This window comes from Aotus nancymaae, unplaced genomic scaffold, assembly GCF_030222135.1.
Source record: "Aotus nancymaae isolate 86718 unplaced genomic scaffold, 86718_ANA_hifiasm-v0.15.2.pri h1tg000040l, whole genome shotgun sequence".
Lineage (NCBI taxonomy): Eukaryota > Metazoa > Chordata > Mammalia > Primates > Aotidae > Aotus > Aotus nancymaae.
In genome coordinates this window covers 106,481,564-106,503,003 of record NW_026988454.1, presented here as the reverse complement: position 1 = coordinate 106,503,003, position 21,440 = coordinate 106,481,564, and the positions used below count along the sequence as shown (strand labels likewise).

The window sequence follows — 21,440 nt, the reverse complement described above, 5'->3', positions numbered from 1 at the left end:
TGAAGATAGAGAAAGATGGAGACATAAGAGTTTGTGTCCTTTCCAGAATAAAAACAAATAGATTTACTTTTAACCTGAAACATATATATTTGTGGTAGCATGGACTTCTTAGGCACACAGGGATCAATTGTTACTCAAAACCTCCAAATAAATAAAAGTATTTATTATTTATATACATACAAGTCAAGGTTTCCTTATTTGACCAAAATGAGAGCGAGGCGGTGGGGAGGGGGACAGGACAAACCTAGTTTTGCAGTCTTTCCTCACTAAAACATTTTAAACTAGTGTATTTGACTTGTAGTTAAACTCCTTAAATTAATCTTAAATAAACTTCTATGTAACATAATTGTTTCATATATAGCAACTACATGGTCAAACATTTTGGGCATAAGTTTTATCCTTCCAGATTTGGATGTGGTTTTGCCAAGAGGCGCATTCATATTTTGGTAGGAATGCTTGACATTGAATACTTTTCCTTAAAAAATTCTTAACTCACCTGGATTGTGAAAAAACCTGAATTTACAGGATACGACTTAACTGCACATTCATATTTTCTAATCTGCATGCCTTTTCTAAGGTCTTCATCTAGGAGACAATACCCATGTATATATATAAAAGATGCCACAGTTATTAGCATGGGGCTGAACACATTATACATACATAGACTATACAGGGTTCCTTATCATTAAAAATATATTAATAACAAGTCCTACTTTATCAATTTCACAAAAGAAAAACTTGTATACAAGTAACTGATTAAAAGCGAACTGTATCTCCTAACCAATGCATACCTTTTTTCCTTGAATCCCAGGTAAACCCATGTATCCTGGTTCTCCTGGGGTACCCATTGCTCCTGGCTCTCCCTGTGCAACACAGAAATTCCACAAAGATCACAAATCTACTGCTTATGAAAAACACCACTGTTTTTACCTCTGCATATCTCAATTTTAAAATGGTTTAAAAATATATTGACAGTGATTACTATAGAAATAGAAAAGAATTAAAATATTTACTAGAATCCCAGTAAAATTTACTGTAATTTTCTGTATCTTTTCCAGTTGAAAAATTCTGACAGCATTTCGTATTTTAAAATTTTGTAAATGTGTGTTATTTTGTATTATACTTTATAATTTCAACAACAAACAAGTTTTAAAAATAATAAACACAAGTATCTCTTTTTCGTTTACCTATTTACTAACACTTTTTCTCCTTGAAACTGCTTTTTCTCAAATTGCTATTTAAAAAAAGCTTATTTTCTTTTTTAAAAATAAGTAAGTAGAATAAAAATTATTAAAAATCTTATAACTCAATTTTATTTTGTTATATATTTTTTCTCTAACTCTAATTGATAAACACACATATATAGTTACTAAAATGTGCTCATATATGCATAATTTCATATCTTTTAATCTCTAAATATATTAATATTATAAAGTTCTAATTCTGCTATCATATTTAATAACATAATTTTTAATTATGGAAAAGTATTCACTCATATTTATCAACTATATTTTGTTTAATAAAATTCTTATTGTTAAACATTACAGTTTTCACAATTTTTATTTTTATAAACAATGTTGGAATGAACATCCTGGTAGTTAAATTTAATTACATGTATATATATTTATACTTATGGAATATTATTTTCTTAGAAATAAATTCTTGAGCTATTTTTCAGTACAGCGTGTATTACATGAGTTATCTTAATTCCATTTCTCTACTCTCCATCATCCTATAGGAATTATCTTTTCTGAAATAAAGTTTTTTGTTTTAAAGTCTTAAATAAATTATTTGCAAACATGTATTAATAATGTATGGACAATATTTAGGATGTATTTGTAAGAGATGGAATACAATCCTGAATATGTTTCATGGTTCTGTTTTGTTTTGTGTTTTGCCATTAGTCCAAAACTCTATAACATCAACTAAAGATCACTCTTATTTTTAAAAGAAAATGAGGCTGTATTCCCTTTGCTGGCTGTACTTACTCCCTAGCTATCAAATCATTCTCTAGATTTTTGAAGGTTGGAAGTGAATTAAAAACCCCAATGAAATAAACATCAACCCATGTGGTTTGGAGGAAACTTGCAAAGGCCATTGTGAGTTCTAAATTAAAGATAAAACTCCCATAAGCAAAGAAAGAATAGTATCATTCGTGAGAGTTACACACTCTTGTTTTCAGCTAAGAGAAGTCTATTTTCTGGACCAGAAAGTAAGTTCATATTTGCATACAATTTTACCATTTTTAGAAAAATTAAGCCAAAGTTTATTTTACGTCTTTATTATCCAATGACAAAATATCAAAAAAACAAAAATGAAACCCTGTAATGACATTTTCATTTCAGCTACCTTAATTTCATGATAAAGGTAATCCTTAATTTCCTGTATCTCTTAAGAGATATAAAATGTTAACTTTCTTAAATAGTGAGGGGAATTTACATTATAATTTCTTTGAAAATATTTTCAAATGCATCAAAATTACCTTAAGCCCAGAAACCCCAGGCATCCCTTGAATTCCAGGTTCACCTTTGTTTCCCTGTCAACACATCAAAAACATTTGAGTTTTTAAAAAAACATCCTATTGCAATATATCTGAATAGACAAGGGAATATATTTAAAATAATTTTGACATTTTTAACTTTCCAATTATTTGAAAGATAGACTGTATACATTAGCCCTATTTATTAAGAAAAATTCTTTCAGGCAAGGAAGGGGTTCCACACATTCATAAGCCTCTCTAAAAACATGTATTAAAGCTGGTTGCTTCAAGTATAAGGAAGGAAAGTCAAATCCTTAGTGGCCAGCACTAAGAAGTCCAACCTCCACACTGCACAGGTGGGAGCCATGTATTTTAACAGCATCCTCCGGGCTGAGATCCTCATCATTATCCTGTTTTACTTTCTCAGTATGACTTATCTTCTATATGAAACTGAAGGAAAGAAAAGTATCTTCAAATGTACAATGGCTTATTTTGAAGAAGTGTGAATCAGAAAATGTTTAGTTTGTACTTTTTCAGGATTCCAGTGCAGTTCTTTCTAACAGATGTACACTTGGAGAACCAGACTAAGTTGAAAGAGCAAAGAATGTAACACACAAAAAAAAATTGAATGTAAAAAGGGAAAACAAGTCTGCTGGCTAATAAGGAAAGACTGTCAAATGTAGTTCTGGTTTTCAAATACTTTGAGACCGGAAATCACAACCTAATGTCTGGCAAAGCCCATAATTAAACAGGTTGGTATGACACCTGGAAGGGGAGGAAAATAATTACCCACAGCCAATTTGAGTTTACTAATCAGTGAGGCAAACCAATGCCATTTTCAGCCTTTAAAAAATTTTGCAGGCTGCTCCTGGTAAGAAATATGTGATGATCGTATTAGATTTAATTAAAGCAATTAGAACATAACAGTGTTATTAAACCACAGAATAATGACTCCTTAAAATTTCTAATTTTATAAATGATTAAACTGAAACTCATAGACATGAAATTTGTTGAAAGTTATATGACTTGGTAAAGCTAATATATCCTAATATTATTTAGATAATTTTTTTTAAGTTATGGGGTACATGTGCAGATGTGCAGGTTTGTTCCATAGGTAAACGTGTGCCATGGTGGTTTGCTGCACAGATCAATCCATCACCTCGGTATTAAGCCCAGCGTGCATTAGTTATTTTTTATGATGCTCTACCACCCCTACCTCTCCCCAACAAGCCCCAGTGTGTGTTGTTCCCCTCTCTGTGTCCATGTTTTCTCATTGTTCAGCTCCCACTTATAAGTGAGAACATGTGGTGTTTGGTTTTCTGTTCCTGCATTAGATTGCTGAGAGTAATGGCTTCCAGCTCCATCCATGTCTCTGCAAAGGACATGATCTTGTTCCTATTTATGGCTGCACAGTATTCCATGGTGTATATGTACCACATTTTCTTTTTCCAGTCTATCGCTGATGGGCATTGGGTTGGTTCCATGCCTTTTCTGTTGTGAATAGTGCTGCAATGAACATATGTGTGTATGTATCTTTGTAACAAAATGATTTATATTCCTTTGGGTACATACCCAGTAATGGGTAGATAACATTTTTTAAAACTGAAACATAGTATGATAAGTAGGCTTATGGATGTTTCTACAGCTATTTTTAGGTATTATAATCTAAATTCGAGGTTTTCTAAATAGCTGTCTCAGTTTCAGCCTCATCTCTGCCCTACTAAATACTTTTTGTCTCACCCTAGAACTTCTTTCAGTGATATTGACAGCACAAGCCACAAACATAAGCTGACAAAACTAGCAGAAAGCAACTCACATACAGATCAGTAAACTATGACCCATGGGCTAAGTCTAGCCCAATGCAAGTTCTTAAAGTTTAGCCAGAACGTAGCCACATCCCATACCCATTTGACCGGGTGTTGCCTGTGGCCAATTTTGCACTACAGTGGCAAAATTGAGAGTTACAACAGACTGTATGGCCCTCAAAGCCTAAAATATTTTCTTTCTGGACCTTTGCAGAAAAAGTTTCCAATACCTAATATACTGCATGAAAAAAATTAAAATGTTTCATTAAAAAGACTATATTTAATATGCATAATTTTAACATCTTGGAGCTATTTTTATTGTACAAGCACAAGATGCAAAAAACCAACTTTAGAGTAATTCATGTAAAAATAGACAAACTGTGATACTGGAAATGCCCACTTGCCTACCCAGCCAAATCAGCAGAATCTGTTTAAGTGGCAGACAGCACAAATACATTGTTCTAAAACCTTTTATGGGAAGTCCAACAGATTTAATTGATCTTCAACTCACTGTGAGTCAACAGTGTGGTATATCCAACAATAATAAAAAAAAAAAAGCTGATGAAATTTTAGGCTGCAGTCTTAAGAATTAGAGAATCCATAGCACTGAAATCTCCTTTGATGTGATCAGAAAAAAAAAGAGAAAGAATTAGAGAATCCAAAAGACAATGAGAGAGCCCACTGTGCACCAGTTAATAAGGGGTATTTTCTTAAATGATCTTGAGAAACTGGAGAACTTCTGCTTAGAAAGCTCAGTCACTCCAGTGTATTATACCAACTCTGTGTGCACCTATAGCTACTGGAGCCCACAATACTCCAAGGATCGACAAGGGTCTGCCACTGATGGAAGAGCAGCTACATTTTCTCATTATTGGGCTCCCATGTCTTTTTTTCTCTATCTCTTTTCTAAATACTTTAGAAATTAAAAGTAAAATAGATTAGGTAATCTACTCATCTTATATGCCAGGGTCTAGTCCCCTGAGGCAATGCCTAGTCAAAGGTTGAATGCTTCCAAAATAGCAATTCCATCACTTCCTTTTTGGAGGGTGTCCTAGAATCTATTTGCAAAATAGTTGGAAACAGTTTTTCGAGTTTCCCATCTGATCCTCTGATTCACCAAGAAAACAAAATAGTTATCTTACCACAGGATTACATACACCTAGAAAATAGTCAAATAATAACATTCAAAGAGTTTTAGTTCTACCTTGAAAATAACTAACCTCATATCCTAAATATATGTGTCCAGCTTGCCTTACTTATTTAAAATCTGAAAGTAAAGATAATATGCTCTTACTCACAGGACTAATACAATTTACTACAAGGCAATTTATCTATATACATTCCACTAAATAAAAATACCATAAAGAAGACTAGAAAACTGATACTATAAGAGATATTCTTATTTCTAACTATGAATGCTCTAGATTGGTGGTTTTGGCACTGAGCTCCACAGAGCTCTAGTATTACTCAGTGGCCCCAAGATACCAAAAAGGGAGAAGTGGGCTGAGTACCAGAGAATTCTGGGCGCTTTCCAACATAACAGGATGAGCTTTACTTTAGCCTATTTCTTATGATGAGCTTTTACAAATTTCATTCTTACAATTGATTTTTTCCAGAGAATAAAAACCACATTTAAAGTACAATCAAGGTAGTAGTTAAAATTTTCATAAATGGCCACTGTGATTACAAAGTTCTCAATCTTGTTAATTTTATCATATTTACCTTAAATCCTGGCATTCCAGGCTGACCTGGTGAGCCATTGCTTCCCATTAAGCCCTACAATTTTAAAAAGGAATTTTAAGAGTAATTTAGAGAAGAATACTTAAAAATATTAAATCAATTTTCAGGTTACACATTCTCATAGTAAGTAATTGACTAAATTATAATACAGTATTTGAAAATATAATACAATATTCAGAAAATTACTCCCCCATCCAAAAAAATAATAAAAGTAAAAATCAAATTATGCAAGATAGCATGAAGGCTAGCAGAGCACTTATAATTCTATCGCTCACAAAACCTACAAATAGCAAAAATGATTGGAGAGCTAGAAAAAGAAAAACAAAGAAAAATTTGTTTTTTCTATACTTTTTTATGATGGCTAAGAATTAGGTGTCTTCACAGATGTTATCTTTTTTTTTTTTTTTTTTTTGAGACGGAGTCTCGCTCTTGTTACCCAGGCTGGAGTGCAATGGCGCGATCTCGGCTCACCGCAACCTCCGCCTCCTGGGTTCAGGCAATTCTCCTGCCTCAGCCTCCTGAGTAGCTGGGATTACAGGCACGCGCCACCGTGCCCAGCTAATTTTTTTGTATTAATAGAGACGGGGTTTCACAATGTTGACCAGGATGGTCTCGATCTCTCGACCTCGTGATCCACCCGCCTCGGCCTCCCAAAGTGCTGGGATTACAGGCTTGAGCCACCGCACAGATGTTATCTTAATTAACATTACTTATTACTTAGAATTCTATTATCTTGAACAATATTTTTAAGAGTTTCGTTCTAATAAATTATCTGGATAATCTTGTAGTCTCTCTTCAACCTACAAAATGGCTGTATCTTTAACCATATGATTCGAAATAAGATAATGGTAATACTCTTTCAATTAGGGCTTGATTTTAATTTAGACTCTACATTAAATACTATTATACATATTTAAAACACTTGGCAAAGGAAAGGGGATTTAAAAATCACTGTATCATTAGAAAATACAATCTCAATACAAACCTAAAACAGACAATTTGATTTAGAGATTAAAGTCAACATCACTTCTAGCAATACAATTAGTATTTTGGGGGGATGTCTTGCACACAAGATAACACTGTCATAATTTTGAGTATCAGTTTCATATGCCCTCTTTACTCCTGAAAATTCTACTATAATTTACTCTGTTTTAGGACCTTCCCATATTATGTCTTCTGTACGTATCCTTTCCTCTTAGTGTAATAAGTTTTTTTTTTTTAATTTAAAAAAATCACTGAGATTTAGACTTGATGGTATTTAGTATTTTTAAACTAATAGCTAGAATGTATGTTTTCTAATTTATCTACAGTTAGGGTACCTGATGTTTATTTGGTTGGACAACTTTTTGAGAAACTGGAGAAATCTTTACTCCTTCAGAAAAATGGATATAGACATAATATTTTTCATACAACTGAATGGAATTCATGGACCTGAAATATTTTCATTGCTGTATCCCCTACATTTTTATTAACTCTTGAATATGAACTTCAGGTAGGTAGTGGCAACACTGCAAACACTTTGATAATAATGACATCAACATACAGGTATCCCTGGTGCTCCTTTTTTTCCTTGCTGTCCTGGAGGCCCAATTTCTCCCTAAAAAAAATCAAATAGAAATCAAAATTTTAAATTGTAAATTATCAGTTTTTTTCAAGAAAGTTTCTGGGCAAAGTACAATGGAATGACAATTGAATATCAATCAGCTTAACTTTTTCTGCTTTCTCTTCCACTACGGTAAGGAAAGACCAAGGCAAGGCAAAAATTGGAACCTAACACCTTAAAGACCTTGACATAGAGTCTGAGGATTTACTGTCAATATTTATATTATCACATTTGTAGCAATACTAGCCATTCTTTCAAAGGACCTAGAAGCTTAGATAGAGTTGGTAAGGTAAACAGCAGAAAAAAAAAAATCAAGTGAAAAATTTTCCTATTTATCATAGAGTTTAAGAAATATGATAGGGAACATAAGTTAATAAAGAAAAAATAGAGTAAAAAAATAACAGCATTAGACTTCACCTTCTGGGGTTGTGGCTAAGTTCTCTAAGGAAACCTGTAAGTCCAGAACAAAAACCCTAGAAGGGACATCCTCTGTGACAGAGTGTTGATATTCCAAGAAGTAGGAGAGGTATTGAAAGATCTCTCATTTTTAATGAAAAATACCAATTTGGGGCCATAATTATGAGGATTTGAACCATACAGAAACCTTGCCAGAGACAGAATTGCAGGAACCAAGAAAAGTGGGAGTATCTGAGGGTACATCCTCCGCTCTTCGGAAACTGAATGGTGGCCAGCCATGGAAAGGAAGCAGCAATCTTCAATACCTATGATGACTCAGGACTTTCAAAGGGGGCTGAAATGGTATACATGGCTACCGGCAGAAGGCAGGTCTTCATTTCCCAGTTAGGCTGACAGGACACCTTCTAAATTAAGATGAAGCAATGAGCTCATGATAAACAATATAGAAAGAAGAGACAGCAAGCTACAAGAATGAGAAAAATAAATAATAATGGAAATAATAAATAATAAACTGCAGAAATTAGAATTGTTAGAAACAGAATTTAGAACTAGAAATGAGATTTTTTTTAATTAAAAAACAAAATCATGAAAGACTATTAGTACTGAAAATATAACACGAGACTTCAAGAACAAAAAGTTGTGGTTTAAAAATTATAAACTCTAAAAGTGAAAATTATGAGTGTTTATAATTTTTTTAAAGTATTAGCTGATCATTTAAACAGATGAGACACAATAAAGAAAGAATAAGTAAACCATTAGATACATCTAAATCATTTAACTAGAATGCAAGACAATCAAACATACAGAAATATGGTAAGTAATGCTAAAAAGAGATGTAGAGTATAAAATTAGAAGATATAAAAAAATATCTAACCAGAATTTCAGAAACAGAGAACGGAGCAGAGATAATATAGAGATAATGGCTGATTCTTTCCAAAACTATTGGATATAATTCCACAGAGCCAGAAAGCAAACTGAATTCCCAGCAAGATGAATAAAGAGATATAGATATATCTAAATATATTGTAATGAATTTGAAAAACACTAAAAACAAATAAAATATCTTAAAAGGTTCCAAAAGGAAGAGATAGATTACTTACAAAAGAATGATAATTAGAACGACAGCAGATTATTCACAGTTAACAATGAAAGCCAGAAAACCATAGAAGAAAATCTTCAATTTACTAAGAGAAAATAATTGTCAACCTTGAGTTGTATAGTCTACAAAATCATCTTTTAAAACAAGAGCAAAATAAAGAAGTTTGTAATTAAATAAAACCTGAAAGTTTATTACCAAGATCTGTTCTAAAAAGACATTCAGAAACATAGTTAAGTAAATTAACTATAAAGAATTATGCCATGATTATCTTAGAGTACAAAATTGAAAAGGATTCATATAATGTAAATCTAGATTAATATTATCTCTATAAAACAATGACAAAACAATATATCCAAATTTGCAAAGCCAAAACAACTTCTAAAATTATATTGTATTTGAAAAATTAACTGTTACCACAAATGTAAAAATGTATTCTATGGTAGACAAGAATGCATTAAATGAGCAGATCCAGGCACAAAGCTAACTTTCTCAAATACTCACCTTTTGGCCCATTAATCCTTGGCTTCCAGGAAATCCTGGGATTCCCTAAAAACAAATAAAATAAATTTTTAACTTATAAAAAGTTGAAGACTTTATCCTTAAAGAAGAATCAGTTACAATTGGAATTTTAACTGGTAAATAACACATATTTTCAAATGTATGCATATTATACTATTGCTACTTATAATAATCCAATTTGGAAAAGACAAATTATGAGATACAGCATTATATGAATATTACTGATATTTAGAGCTTTAAATAAAGGCTTTTTGAAAAAGAAACCATGAGGAAATTAATCTCAGTTCTTGTATCACTCAACACGAGTGGTACAATTAAAAGGATGCTTCATTTGAACACATTCTTATATTACTCGTAATGAGTCATGCAAGAAAATCTGTTAAATGAAACAAGCTTTGATTTAGCACAACAGTTCCACAAGCCCTCACAGTTTCACCACCTAAGTTAAAAATTAATGTAATGAAATTATTTCCTCCAACCTGAGCCTTGAAATACCCAAGAACCTAAATATTCAGGTAAAAAAAGGCAATCTTTTCTCTTAATATTTCCCTTGCTGATGCAATCATGAAGAATACGAAAACCACAGTTTGTAAAGAGACATAAAGAAGTACAGGTCACTCTTTCACATGGCTGAACCCAAATGCACATGTCTCTAGCAACATTCAGAGAAAATTAATGTTAATTCTATCAAGTTAAGAATAAATTTAGCACATTTATTAGTTGCACAACAGTTCTATTGTCTGTCTTTTCATGTATTTACCTAAAATGATCATTTATCACACAAAACAAGCAGTGATTGCGCTAATGAATTTTTGTTTCTTATTCAATTTTCTTAGCACCTTTTTTTTTTTTTTTTTTTTTTTTTTTTTGAGACGGAGTTTCGCTCGTTACCCAGGCTGGAGTGCAATGGCGCGATCTCGGCTCACCGCAACCTCCGCCTCCCGGGTTCAGGCAATTCTCCTGCCTCAGCCTCCTGAGTAGCTGGGATTACAGGCACGCGCCACCATGCCCAGCTAATTTTTTGTATTAGTAGAGACGGGGTTTCACCATGTTGACCAGGATGGTCTCGATCTCTTGACCTCGTGATCCACCCACCTCGGCCTCCCAAAGTGCTGGGATTACAGGCTTGAGCCACCGCGCCCGGCCTCTTAGCACCTTTTTAAGTGACATTTTAGTTGAAATAATTAACAACATTTCTATTCATACGTATGTATTGACAATGAAGACAAGGAAATTGGGTCACATCCCTATGACTTTGAAAACCCTCTGCAGTAGCAGGACTTCCAAAGGAAAGCAGGACTCTTCAGTAAATCAGGGCAGGTGGTAGGGCTGCCATTGTCAATGAGATCAAGTGTCTTCCATGACAGGAGGAGTCTGCCATTATTTTTATTTTCACATCTTATGCTTATAAATACAACCTTTATTGATCAATGTTCTAATCACAATTATAGGGCAAGACACAAGCACATAGTTCTAGTTTTAAAATCTGAACTTGAATCATACACTGGAATTCAGTCTGATTCTATTTAGCTCAATTCTGTTTGCCACTTCATTATACCCTTTTCGGAGAACAAAAGTGGTATGTGAGCAATGACTATCAACAAGGGACTCACAATCTAGTTGAAAAGACAAGCCTTTATAAACATAAGTAGACAATAACATAAAAACAATATAAATACCTTAAAGTAACAATATAAAACATGATTGCAGTGCACCTAATAAGCACTCTAAAAAATAAAGTAAAAGTGAAATCACTGAGTTATGACTATGAAATGAATTATATCTTCTTAGGCAGAAAATGCATATTCTCAATGCAATCAATTAAGATAAACGTTATTCAAAATAAGTGCCTCCATTGCAATGAACCACAATTTGGCATGAAACCACCCTGTGACCTCCTCCCATTCAAATACCCACACGCATATGAAAATTCGCTAAAAGTTGAGATTAATTTCTGAATTTAACTAAAATATGTCTGTAAATTCTTCTCAGAAGTAAGGTGGCTATACATTGTTCTGTGCTGGAAAACTGGTACAGTTCTGTCAATGTAATAACCTTGGCCCCCAGAATTCCTAAAGTGTACATGCAATTACAAATAACTGTATCAGACCTGAGAAGTGGAATTTCTTACTAGTCTTTTATTATTTAAAGTTTTCATCAGTATTCAAGACCCTGTGCCCTTACACAATCTGTGATGTTAGCAGGAATTAGTTATAGATATCCTAAATCAACTTCTGTTTCTGAAGCCAATCTCAGTGTCAGCTAGTTCACATCCTTTTCCTGGAGACAAACCGTTATACCCGGGTTTCCATGAATAGCACATTGGCTTTCACCTCCTCAAAGCCCCTGAGAGCCCATTTCCCCACTGTTCACTCCCTGGATTTGATTTGATACTCCCTGGACTTGATTTGACACCTTTTTATCTGAGTCATTCTAATATTGAGCTTGGTCTGCAGTAGAACATAGCCACAAATCTCACATTATTTCAATATATCTGATACCGAGATTATTTTGGGGAGATTCCAGATTAAAAAATATTCCTTTTCTTTTTGTTCATCCTCTCAAACTGGTCAAAAATTAACATATATTTCATAGACATGTAAAGCAAGTCCTACTAGATATTCTATGTCTAATTATGCTAAGAATTATTACTTCTTTTACAGACAGATACCAAGTAAAAATACATAAACACTATACAATATCAAAAACAAAATGTAGATCTGATTTATCTAAGGAATTCTTGGCAAAACTAACATAATACCACAAGCATGAATAGAATACCAGATTACTGAGGGAGAGATTAACAGCACTACATTAGTTAATAAAATTCTCCAAGGTAGTATTTTCCTGGGCTCCCAATAGGTATACTGAAATTGACTAAACTTTGCCAATTTTACATTAGCAGTAATATTATCCAAAAGCACTTGAAAATTACTAGTTTGCTGACCCGAAAGTATTTAGTGACAATTATTTTATAGAGCAAATGGTGTTTCCAAGGAGGCTATTTTCTATTTCACTGTGGTTTTCAGTTCAGGCAACTGAGATAACGTCCAAGTAAAGACAGAAACAAGTAAGAGTAAATGGACATATTTCCTCTACTTCTGTGATTTCAGTTTGGGTTTGAGGAAGAGTAGAAAGTCAACCAGAAAATCCTGCTTAATTTTGTGGTTAAAGAATGTTGACATAAAAAATGTTCTAGAAGCTTCTCTGTAACCATTTAAACCACTGCTGTACAACAAACACGTTGTTAAGAATAGAAATACATACTTTAGAATAAAGAGTTTGACTTCTATTTCCTAGAGAATACTTTGTAATGAAGGGAATGTGTCTATGACAATATTACTTAGAAAAGACAACATATCACATTATTCTCCCCGTATGCAACGAATGTATTTACTTTACCTATGAAATTAGACCATCTTAGGTCAAATTTGCTTTTAAGTAATGCAATATTTTCAATTCACTAAAAAAGATTGCCAGGCGCGGTGGCTCACGCCTGTAATCCCAGCACTTTGGGAGGCTGAGGCAGGTGGATCACGAGGTCAAGAAATCAAGACCATCCTGGTCAACATGGTGAAACCCTGTCTCTACTAATACAAAAAATTAGCTGGGCATGGTGGCGCGTGCCTGTAATCCCAGCTACTTAGGAGGCTGAGGCAGGAAGAATTGCCTGAACCCAGGAGGCGGAGGTTGCGGTGAGCCGAGATTGCACCATTGCACTCCAGCCTGGGTAACAAGAGCGAAACTCCGTCTCAAAAAAAAAAAAAAAGATCTAATCCATTAATGGTATTTTTATATTAAAATTATCTACCTTTCTACACAAATGGTAGATATATTTAATATCATTCAGCTATCAAAATATCAGAATAATAATATATATTTTCTTTTATTATATCAAGAAGTGATCTATTCATTCATTAAGATTCAATGAAGGAAAAATTCCTGTGTTCAAAGTATCATTCTCATTAGCTAAAAAGATTACAATATGATTATCAGTAAAGAGCACGGTAGAAGCTGTATGAATCAGCTAAAAACATTGATGCTGGAGTCAGCCAGCCCATGTCCTAATAGCTGATCCACTCCAGGCAAGTTATTTAAACTGTAAAATCTCTAAATCCCAGTTTTCTTTATGGGGAAAATAATAGGCCTATCTCATAGAGTTGGTACATTCTATCAATTAGCTTTCAAAACTATTTAGCTTAGTGTTGGCACAATAATGAACAAATTTTTATAAATGTCTCTTCACAGCTCCTCCCTGACCTTTGAAAGTTGTGAAATACTTGAAGTCAATTTTTTTCCATGTCTCTACATTTTGTCCTCTTTCTCCATTTTGAGGCTTTTGCATTTTTTGTTTTGCTTTTTTTGTTTTTGTTTTGCCTTTCTACCTTGCTTTTCCCTACTTTCATTTCCAAAAATGTCCATTGTATGTAGGATGATGCTAGCAATCTAAAGTTCCCCACTGGGGGGCACCAACAAGTCGGCATTGACACCCCCCACCCCCACCGCCCCCACCCCCCGCATTCAATACCTTTTCTTTTCATGTTTGGCTGATCTTGGTTACAGAGTAGTAATACTATCATCGCTTTTTAAATATTTTAAATAATCCATCATTACCTTTTCAGAAAAAAATGACCAAGAGTATTAAACATACTTGTAGTTGAACCCCCCAGTGTTTTTCAATGCTTTTTTTCCCCCCATAACTGTCAGGCCATTATGAATGATTTACAACAGATTATTCTGTGGTAAGGTAACTATAAGGAGAAGTAACTTACAATCGCAGTTGCCAGGCCTAAAAGAAACCAATATACAAGTACTTGCAATAAAACCTTGATAAGGAAATGATCAGTTTTCTATTCTCATATTATGCTGTAAATAATCTTTAAGGAAAAAAAAAAATCTAAGAATGTTGGATGAACTTATTCACCCTGGCCTGTAGACCAGGGCCCACTTGGGACTGGACCCAAATTACCCAAAGATAAACAATTTACATAGAAAATACTTTAGCCAATAATTGTAAGCTACTCATGTTTATAATAAAACAGAAAGTGTCACAAGTTTCACGTTATAAGCTACAAAAAAGAGAACAAAGATATCATAGGAAGGAAAAGCCATTTGGAGGCCATTTTTTCTTTTCTTTTTTTTTTTTAAGACAAATCTGGAGTGCAGTGGCTCAATCTTGGCTCACTGCAAGCTTACAGGCCACTTTCAAGGCTACTCCCAGTAACTTGCTTTTTTCCACACCTAAAGGCATTTCTATATTTTTTAAAACCAATAAAATAGTCTGAACAATGTTACTGTTGCAAAAGCATCCTTTTCCTGGACAAGACAAAATCACAAATTCTTAGCAAATAAATAACAAACCTGAAAACTCAGGTGAGGAGGAAGACTATCTGGAGAGGAAAGGAAAGGATTAAGAGATCTGGGACTCCTGCCACATGATAGGAGAGTCATGTAGCCACCAGAGCCCAAAAGGTCCAGGAAGACAACATGCCTTTATATCAGTAAGTAAAATGCATATGAAATACACCAATGTGTAAAATAAAAACAAACAATTATGTATGTATAGACATATGCAAAACTTAAAATCAATTCCATTTTGAAAGAAAAAGTTCCAAAATAATACTAGAGTTGTCCTAAAATGGGCTCTGATCCTCTGAAAGCCTCAAAGTACAAACTACATTTTTTGGGGGGGTCCGTTTTTGTTACTATGTAATTCAAACCAAACTATGGTCAATTTCTCATTAAGGAGAAAACTAAAAGTGGATTTTTCAAAGATGTTTATAACTGACTTGGTACTGAATAGAAGTTAAATCTTTTCCAGAGATACCTGGAAATTTCACTAATTTTTTTGAAATTTTACATATGATAGAGGTAATCATACCAAAATATTTTAAAATGCCATTAACCGTCCCCACAAAGAAATGAAGTTAGTTTGATAAAGAAAACAAGCTGAGTGAATTTTTAAACTTAATTATACAATAAAAATAACTAGGTATTTGAAAATTATATCTAATCTAATATCTTCCATATCTTTTACTTATAAACTCTTATTTTTGAAATGTATATGCTATTCCATCTAAATCTCTGTACTAGTTATTGCATAATACAGCCCATTGTGTATTTTATGTTTATATCATGTATATCCCATTTTCCTATAAAAATAATGAAATGATAGACAAGCATTGACTAAAGTAAAACATTTAAAGAAAAATTTTTTTCTATTGATCCATTACAAATTACCACACATTTACTGCATTAAAACAACACAAATTTATTATCTTACAGTTCTGTGGGTCAGAAGTCCAGCATGGGTCTCACAGGGCTAAATTTCCAGAGTCAGCAATGCTGCACTCACTTCTGGAATCTCTCGGAAATAATCTGCTTCCTGCTCATCCAGATTATTGGCAGAATTCTGTTTCTTGCAGCTGTAGGACCAAGGTAGCCATTTTCTTACTGGCTATAAACTGAGGGCCATTTCCAGCTGCCAGGGGCCAAAACATTCCTTGGTTTACAGCCCCAAGGAATCTATCCTTCATTTTCTCTATCTTACAATGGGTCGGGTCCTTCTCCAGTCACATCTTTTTGACCCATTCCTCTTCTGTATTTTTCTACCTTTGATTACTCATGATTAGACTGGGCCTCCTTAGATAATCTGGAATAAAATTTCCATCTCAAGGTCATTAACTTTAACCACATCTGCAAAATCTCTTTGCTGTGGAAAGTAGCAGGTTCCAGGGACTAAAATGTGGATATCTTCAAGGAGAGAGTTGTCATATTTCGCCTACCACAGAAATATTATCTAATATCCAAGGACCAGATAGTTTTTATGTAATTTAAATTCCTCCAAGGCATTAAAAGGGTGATCAAGTAAATTCAAATTATGAAGCCACTAATACTAAGTCAATAATAATACCTGAAAAAGATATCTACAAGCTGATGTGATTTGTTAAAATAAACGTAAATGGACTTATTATAAGACTAGTAAGTTAAACATAGTGGCATGGCTAAGTAGAGATTGTTTCAGGAGGCAAGAAGTGACCAATATAAAGAAATATATCCGTATAATATGTAATACTAATGACATCCCCATATTAACAATTTAGAAGGAAAACACACAAAATCATCTCAAAAGATACCAAACATTCATTAAAAATTTGTCATGCAGTATTTGTGATAACTCCCAATAATCTAGGACTAGAGCTAATATTTGAAACCAAAGTCTGAATCAATCAGAAACCAATTGTAAACATCATACTTGGTGAAACATTAGACATTTCTACTTAAATTCAGAAATAAACTATTGTCTATATTTTAAAACGTAGTCACACTTATAGGGATATATACCTCATGAAAAAGTATTGCCTTAGTATGCAGAAATAGATATATAGCATTAATAACAGAGATTAGATTGATTTATAGCTATGCTATTAATGAAATAAGAGAGATTTTATATCTTATAACTTTATATGGTAAATGTTGATATAATAAAGTTAAATAAAAGTTTCAGTGGATCCAATTTGTTGTTTAAAAAATGGTGTATGTTCTTATGTATTTGTATATGCAAATAAAAAGTCCAGACATAATCTCAATAAATGAGTAACAATTGTTACCTCTGGGAATGGGAATGGAATTTGGGTAAGTGAAGGCAAACTCAAATTTACAACACAAATTCTATACTTTTTGAGTACTTAAGATAAACTAAACATACATAAGAAGTGATAATGAGTAAAAATATTAGATACAACTAATAAAATGTAATCAAATACATAATACATAATAATAAACAAATGAAAACTTGGTCCCTACAAATTTCATATCTTAAATGTCAAAAAACAACTAAGAGTTTTCTTCTCAAATTTAAATCATTCAAGGAATTACTGTTAAGCACTGGTCTTTCAAAATAAAGAAGTAAAGATATAAGCAAGGTTGTGGCTATCATTTGGTAAGAGAACTAGAACCACCAGAAAGAATTACACTGCAGACGTAGAAATCAATGCTGGAGGGATCTTAATACACCTCCCTGCTGTGACCTCCCAGTGTAACACATTTGCTAAGTTTTCATCGCTTGGGAGGTTATTCTTGCAGGTAGTTTTCAGATATTGCTAAGTACACTCTGTTGGACAAAGGCATTCATGTTGCTTAGGGAAGGAGAATGCTGTGTTTCAGGAGCACTTTCTTTGACAGAAGAGCTAGGAATTCGACATTTGGTAAAATTAGCTTTCCCAGGCAGCATTTCCCCCAATTTACCATAGTCACAGAACTTTTCGAAAACAAAAAAAATTGGTCATATATCAGATCTATAATTACAGATTGTTGTTTTTGACTATTATGTAAAAATTTTTTAATCTGGAAAAATAACCTAAAAATTTTATGAAAATTGATGCTATAATAAAACCCATAAATTTAAATGACCTAATTTCTATCTTTGTGAGGTTATATCTTTCTTTCATATAGGCAAGTTTAGTCCTCTTCAGTTGCATATAGATGTATTTTTGTTTTACAAAATGTATTTGCTTTTATTTTTGTCAATAAACACAAAATATTTTAAATATGCAAAGGAAATTGAACCCATTTGGAAATATGATTTTATATTATTGTTTATGACACCATCAAAACTTATGTAACCAGAGAAATACATATTAAAGCATGTATGGCCTAAAAAATATTAAAATATCATCATTATTTTCTGTACCAATGTCACTAAAGCTAATTGTTCTCCTCCAATAGGTAACTTTTGTCTTCCTACTATGTTCATATTCCTCTTTTTGATCAACCTGCTTCAAAATCTCTATATCAATAGTTATTAAACTTTACATCAGACTCACACACAGTTGCCATTGAAAATGTACTTTCCTGGGCTTTGACCCCAAATTTTGATTTATTAGAATGGCCCCAGAAAACTGAATTTTAATAGTCATTTCTGATAATTTTGAGGTACTCTGTAGATCAGAGCTTAAGAAATAGGGTTATTTATATATTTTTTTCAAGAGATAAATACACAGATCATTTTCAAAAATCACTTATTTACATATAATTTACATTTATATAAATATATATTTATATTCACAGTACAGGTAGTTTTCAAGAGACTCTCATTTACGTATAGTCTAGTTTATAGAGTCTCATTTATATTTTTATATTTAAATATAAAAATATTTTAATTATTTATATATAAATAAGTGAGACACTCTTGAAAACTATCTGTATTATGGATGCTAAGATGGATAGTAATCAAGGGGTTTTAAATGTATGATTATCTACCAATTAAATTTTAAAATAATCCATTTTATGCCCCCTGCTTAAAAACCATTATATATATAGTTTTCCACCAATCTTTAACCCTTGAACAAAATTCTTAACACTCTGCCTGTCATGAATAAATTTGCTTATTTTGATGAATTTTAGGAGTTTTAACCCACCACAGGATTTTTATATGTAGTTGACCCTTGAACTACACAGGTGTTGGTGGTGCCAAACTGTTACACAGTTGAAAATTCATGGTCAAATTTTGACTCCTCCAGAATGTAACATCTAATAGCCCACTTTTGGCTGAAAGCATTACCAATAACGTAAACAGTCAATTAACACATATTTTGCATGTTATATGTATTATAAATTGTATTATTATAATAAACTAGAGAAAAGCAAATGTTATTAAGATCATATGGAGGTGAAAATTTATCTACTATTCATTAAGTGGAAGTGGATCATCATAAAGGTCTTCACCCTCATGATCACGTTAAGTAGGCTAAGGAGGAAGAAGAGGAGGGGCTGGTCTTGCTGTCTCAGGGGGTGGCAGAGACAGATGTGGAAGAGGTAAAAGGGTAAGCAGGAAAGGTAGGCACACACGGTGTAATTTTGTGAAACCACACTGTAATTTCTGCCTTTTTGCTTTTCATTTTTCTAAAAACGTTTCTGTAAGGCACCAATCCTTCTTCCACTATTTGCTTCAGTTTCAGTACCCATATCATAGAAGTGTCTATGTTGTAAAAGAAGTCAAGAGCAGTCTTGAATAATCCAAACCATTCTTCCAGATTGTCTAATGTTAATTTGTTTTTAGGCACTGCTTCTTGTCTTCTTCCCATAGTCTGGCACTGGTTTGGAGGCACTCATCACCATCAAGTTGTCTTCTGTTAAATCCTCTGACCTGGTGTCTGTTACCTCTTGAATCTCTCCATGATCCCTATCTTCGGACCCTGCTCCCTTGAATCTCTCCATGATCCCTATCTTCGGACTCTTCTCCCTTGAATCTCTCCATGACCCCTATCTTCGGACTCTTCTCCCTTGAATCTCTCCATGATCCCTATCTTCGGACCCTTCTCCCTTGAATCTCTCCATGATCCCTATCTTCGGACCCTTCTCCCTTGAATCTCTCCATGATCCCTATCTTCGGACCCTTCTCCCTTTACCTTCTGTTGTTGTTTTGCCATATCCAGAGTCTCTGTGATTTCTCCGATTGGCTGTGTCATAAGATCATGTACAACATTTTGACACGGTTTTCTCCAGCAGAGTTTTATTGTTTCAGGCAGGCTTCATGGCTTTTTCTAGAAGAATGATAGCATCTTCAGTGGTATAATTCTTCCAGACTTTCATGAAACTCTCTCCACTGGGGTATTCTTCCATAGCATTGACAACCCTTTTCACAGAGTACCATGTGTAATAGCTTTAAAGGTCCTTTTTATACAATCTATAGGTTGAATTAGATACACTGTCTTAGGGAGCAAGTAGACCATTCAGATGTCTTCGGCATTGAACTCATGGGGTTCTGGGTGGCTGGAGGCATTGTCTAATATCAAAAGAACTTTAAAATGGAGTCCCTTACTGGCAAGGTACTTCCTGATATCAGGGACAAAGCACTGATGGAAACAATCCAGAAAAAGCATTCTCACCCAGGCTTTCTTGTTATGCAACCAACAGACTGGCAGCTGGTGTTTATATTTTCCCTTCAAGGCTTGGGAGTTAGCAGCTCTATAGACAAGGGCAGTCCTGATTATAAACCAAACTGCATTTGTACAAAACAGTACAGTTAGCCTATCCTTTCCTGCCTTAAATCCTGGGGTTTGTTTCTCGTCCTTACTAATAAATGTCCTTTGTGGCATTTCTTTCTTCCAGAATAGGACAATTATGTCTGCATTAAAAATCTGTTCAGGAAGATATCCATGTCTCGAGTTTCTTAGTGGCACCTGAAAATGCTTGTGCTGCTGCTTGGTTGGCAGAAGCTGCTTCTCCTGTGTTTGACAACTTTTAAGCCAAATCTGTTTTTAAAATGATCAAACCATCTTTTGCTGACATTAACTTCTCCTTTTAGATCCTTCATCCTTATTTTGCTTTGTCATATACTAATTTTGCTTTTTAGGCCAGGCGCAATGGCTCACGCCTGTAATCCCAGCACTTTGGGAGCCGAGGCAGGTGTATCACCTGAGGTCAGGAGGAGTTCAAGATCAGCTTGGCCAACATGGTAAAACCCTGTCTCTACTAAAAATACAAAAATCATCCAGGCATAGTGTCGCATGCCTGTAATCTCAGCTACTCAGGAGGCTGAGGCAGGAGAAATTGCTTGAAATCAAGAGGTGGAGGTTGCAGTGAGCCGAGATTGCACTACTGCACTCCAGCCTGGGCGATAGAGTGTTACTCCATCTAAAAATAGTAATAATAATTTTGCTTTTACAATTCATATTTGTGTCTATTAGTATGCCTTTCTTATAGCAATCCTGCATCCACATAAAAAATGTATTTTCAATATAAAAAAAAAGGTATTTTGCAAAAAGTGCAAAGTTT

The 21,440-nt window shown here is 33.8% G+C and overlaps 1 protein-coding gene across 3 annotated transcripts in view; it reads right to left on the bottom strand.

The window, feature by feature from the left end:
* COL21A1 (collagen type XXI alpha 1 chain) overlaps window positions 1-21,440 on the bottom strand; it is a 196,317-nt gene that overhangs the window by 11,201 nt on the left and 163,676 nt on the right. For 2 of the 3 annotated variants that reach the window (XM_064360972.1, XM_064360971.1), the window contains 5 exons: window positions 9,645-9,689; window positions 7,568-7,621; window positions 6,007-6,060; window positions 2,483-2,536; window positions 792-863 (listed from right to left, as the gene is read on the bottom strand). In XM_064360972.1, coding sequence (XP_064217042.1) covers window positions 792-863; window positions 2,483-2,536; window positions 6,007-6,060; window positions 7,568-7,621; window positions 9,645-9,689 — 279 coding nt within the window. Of the gene's footprint in view, window positions 1-791; window positions 864-2,482; window positions 2,537-6,006; window positions 6,061-7,567; window positions 7,622-9,644; window positions 9,690-21,440 lie in introns of those variants that run through there. The other variant, XM_021665449.2, reaches the window with a different exon arrangement.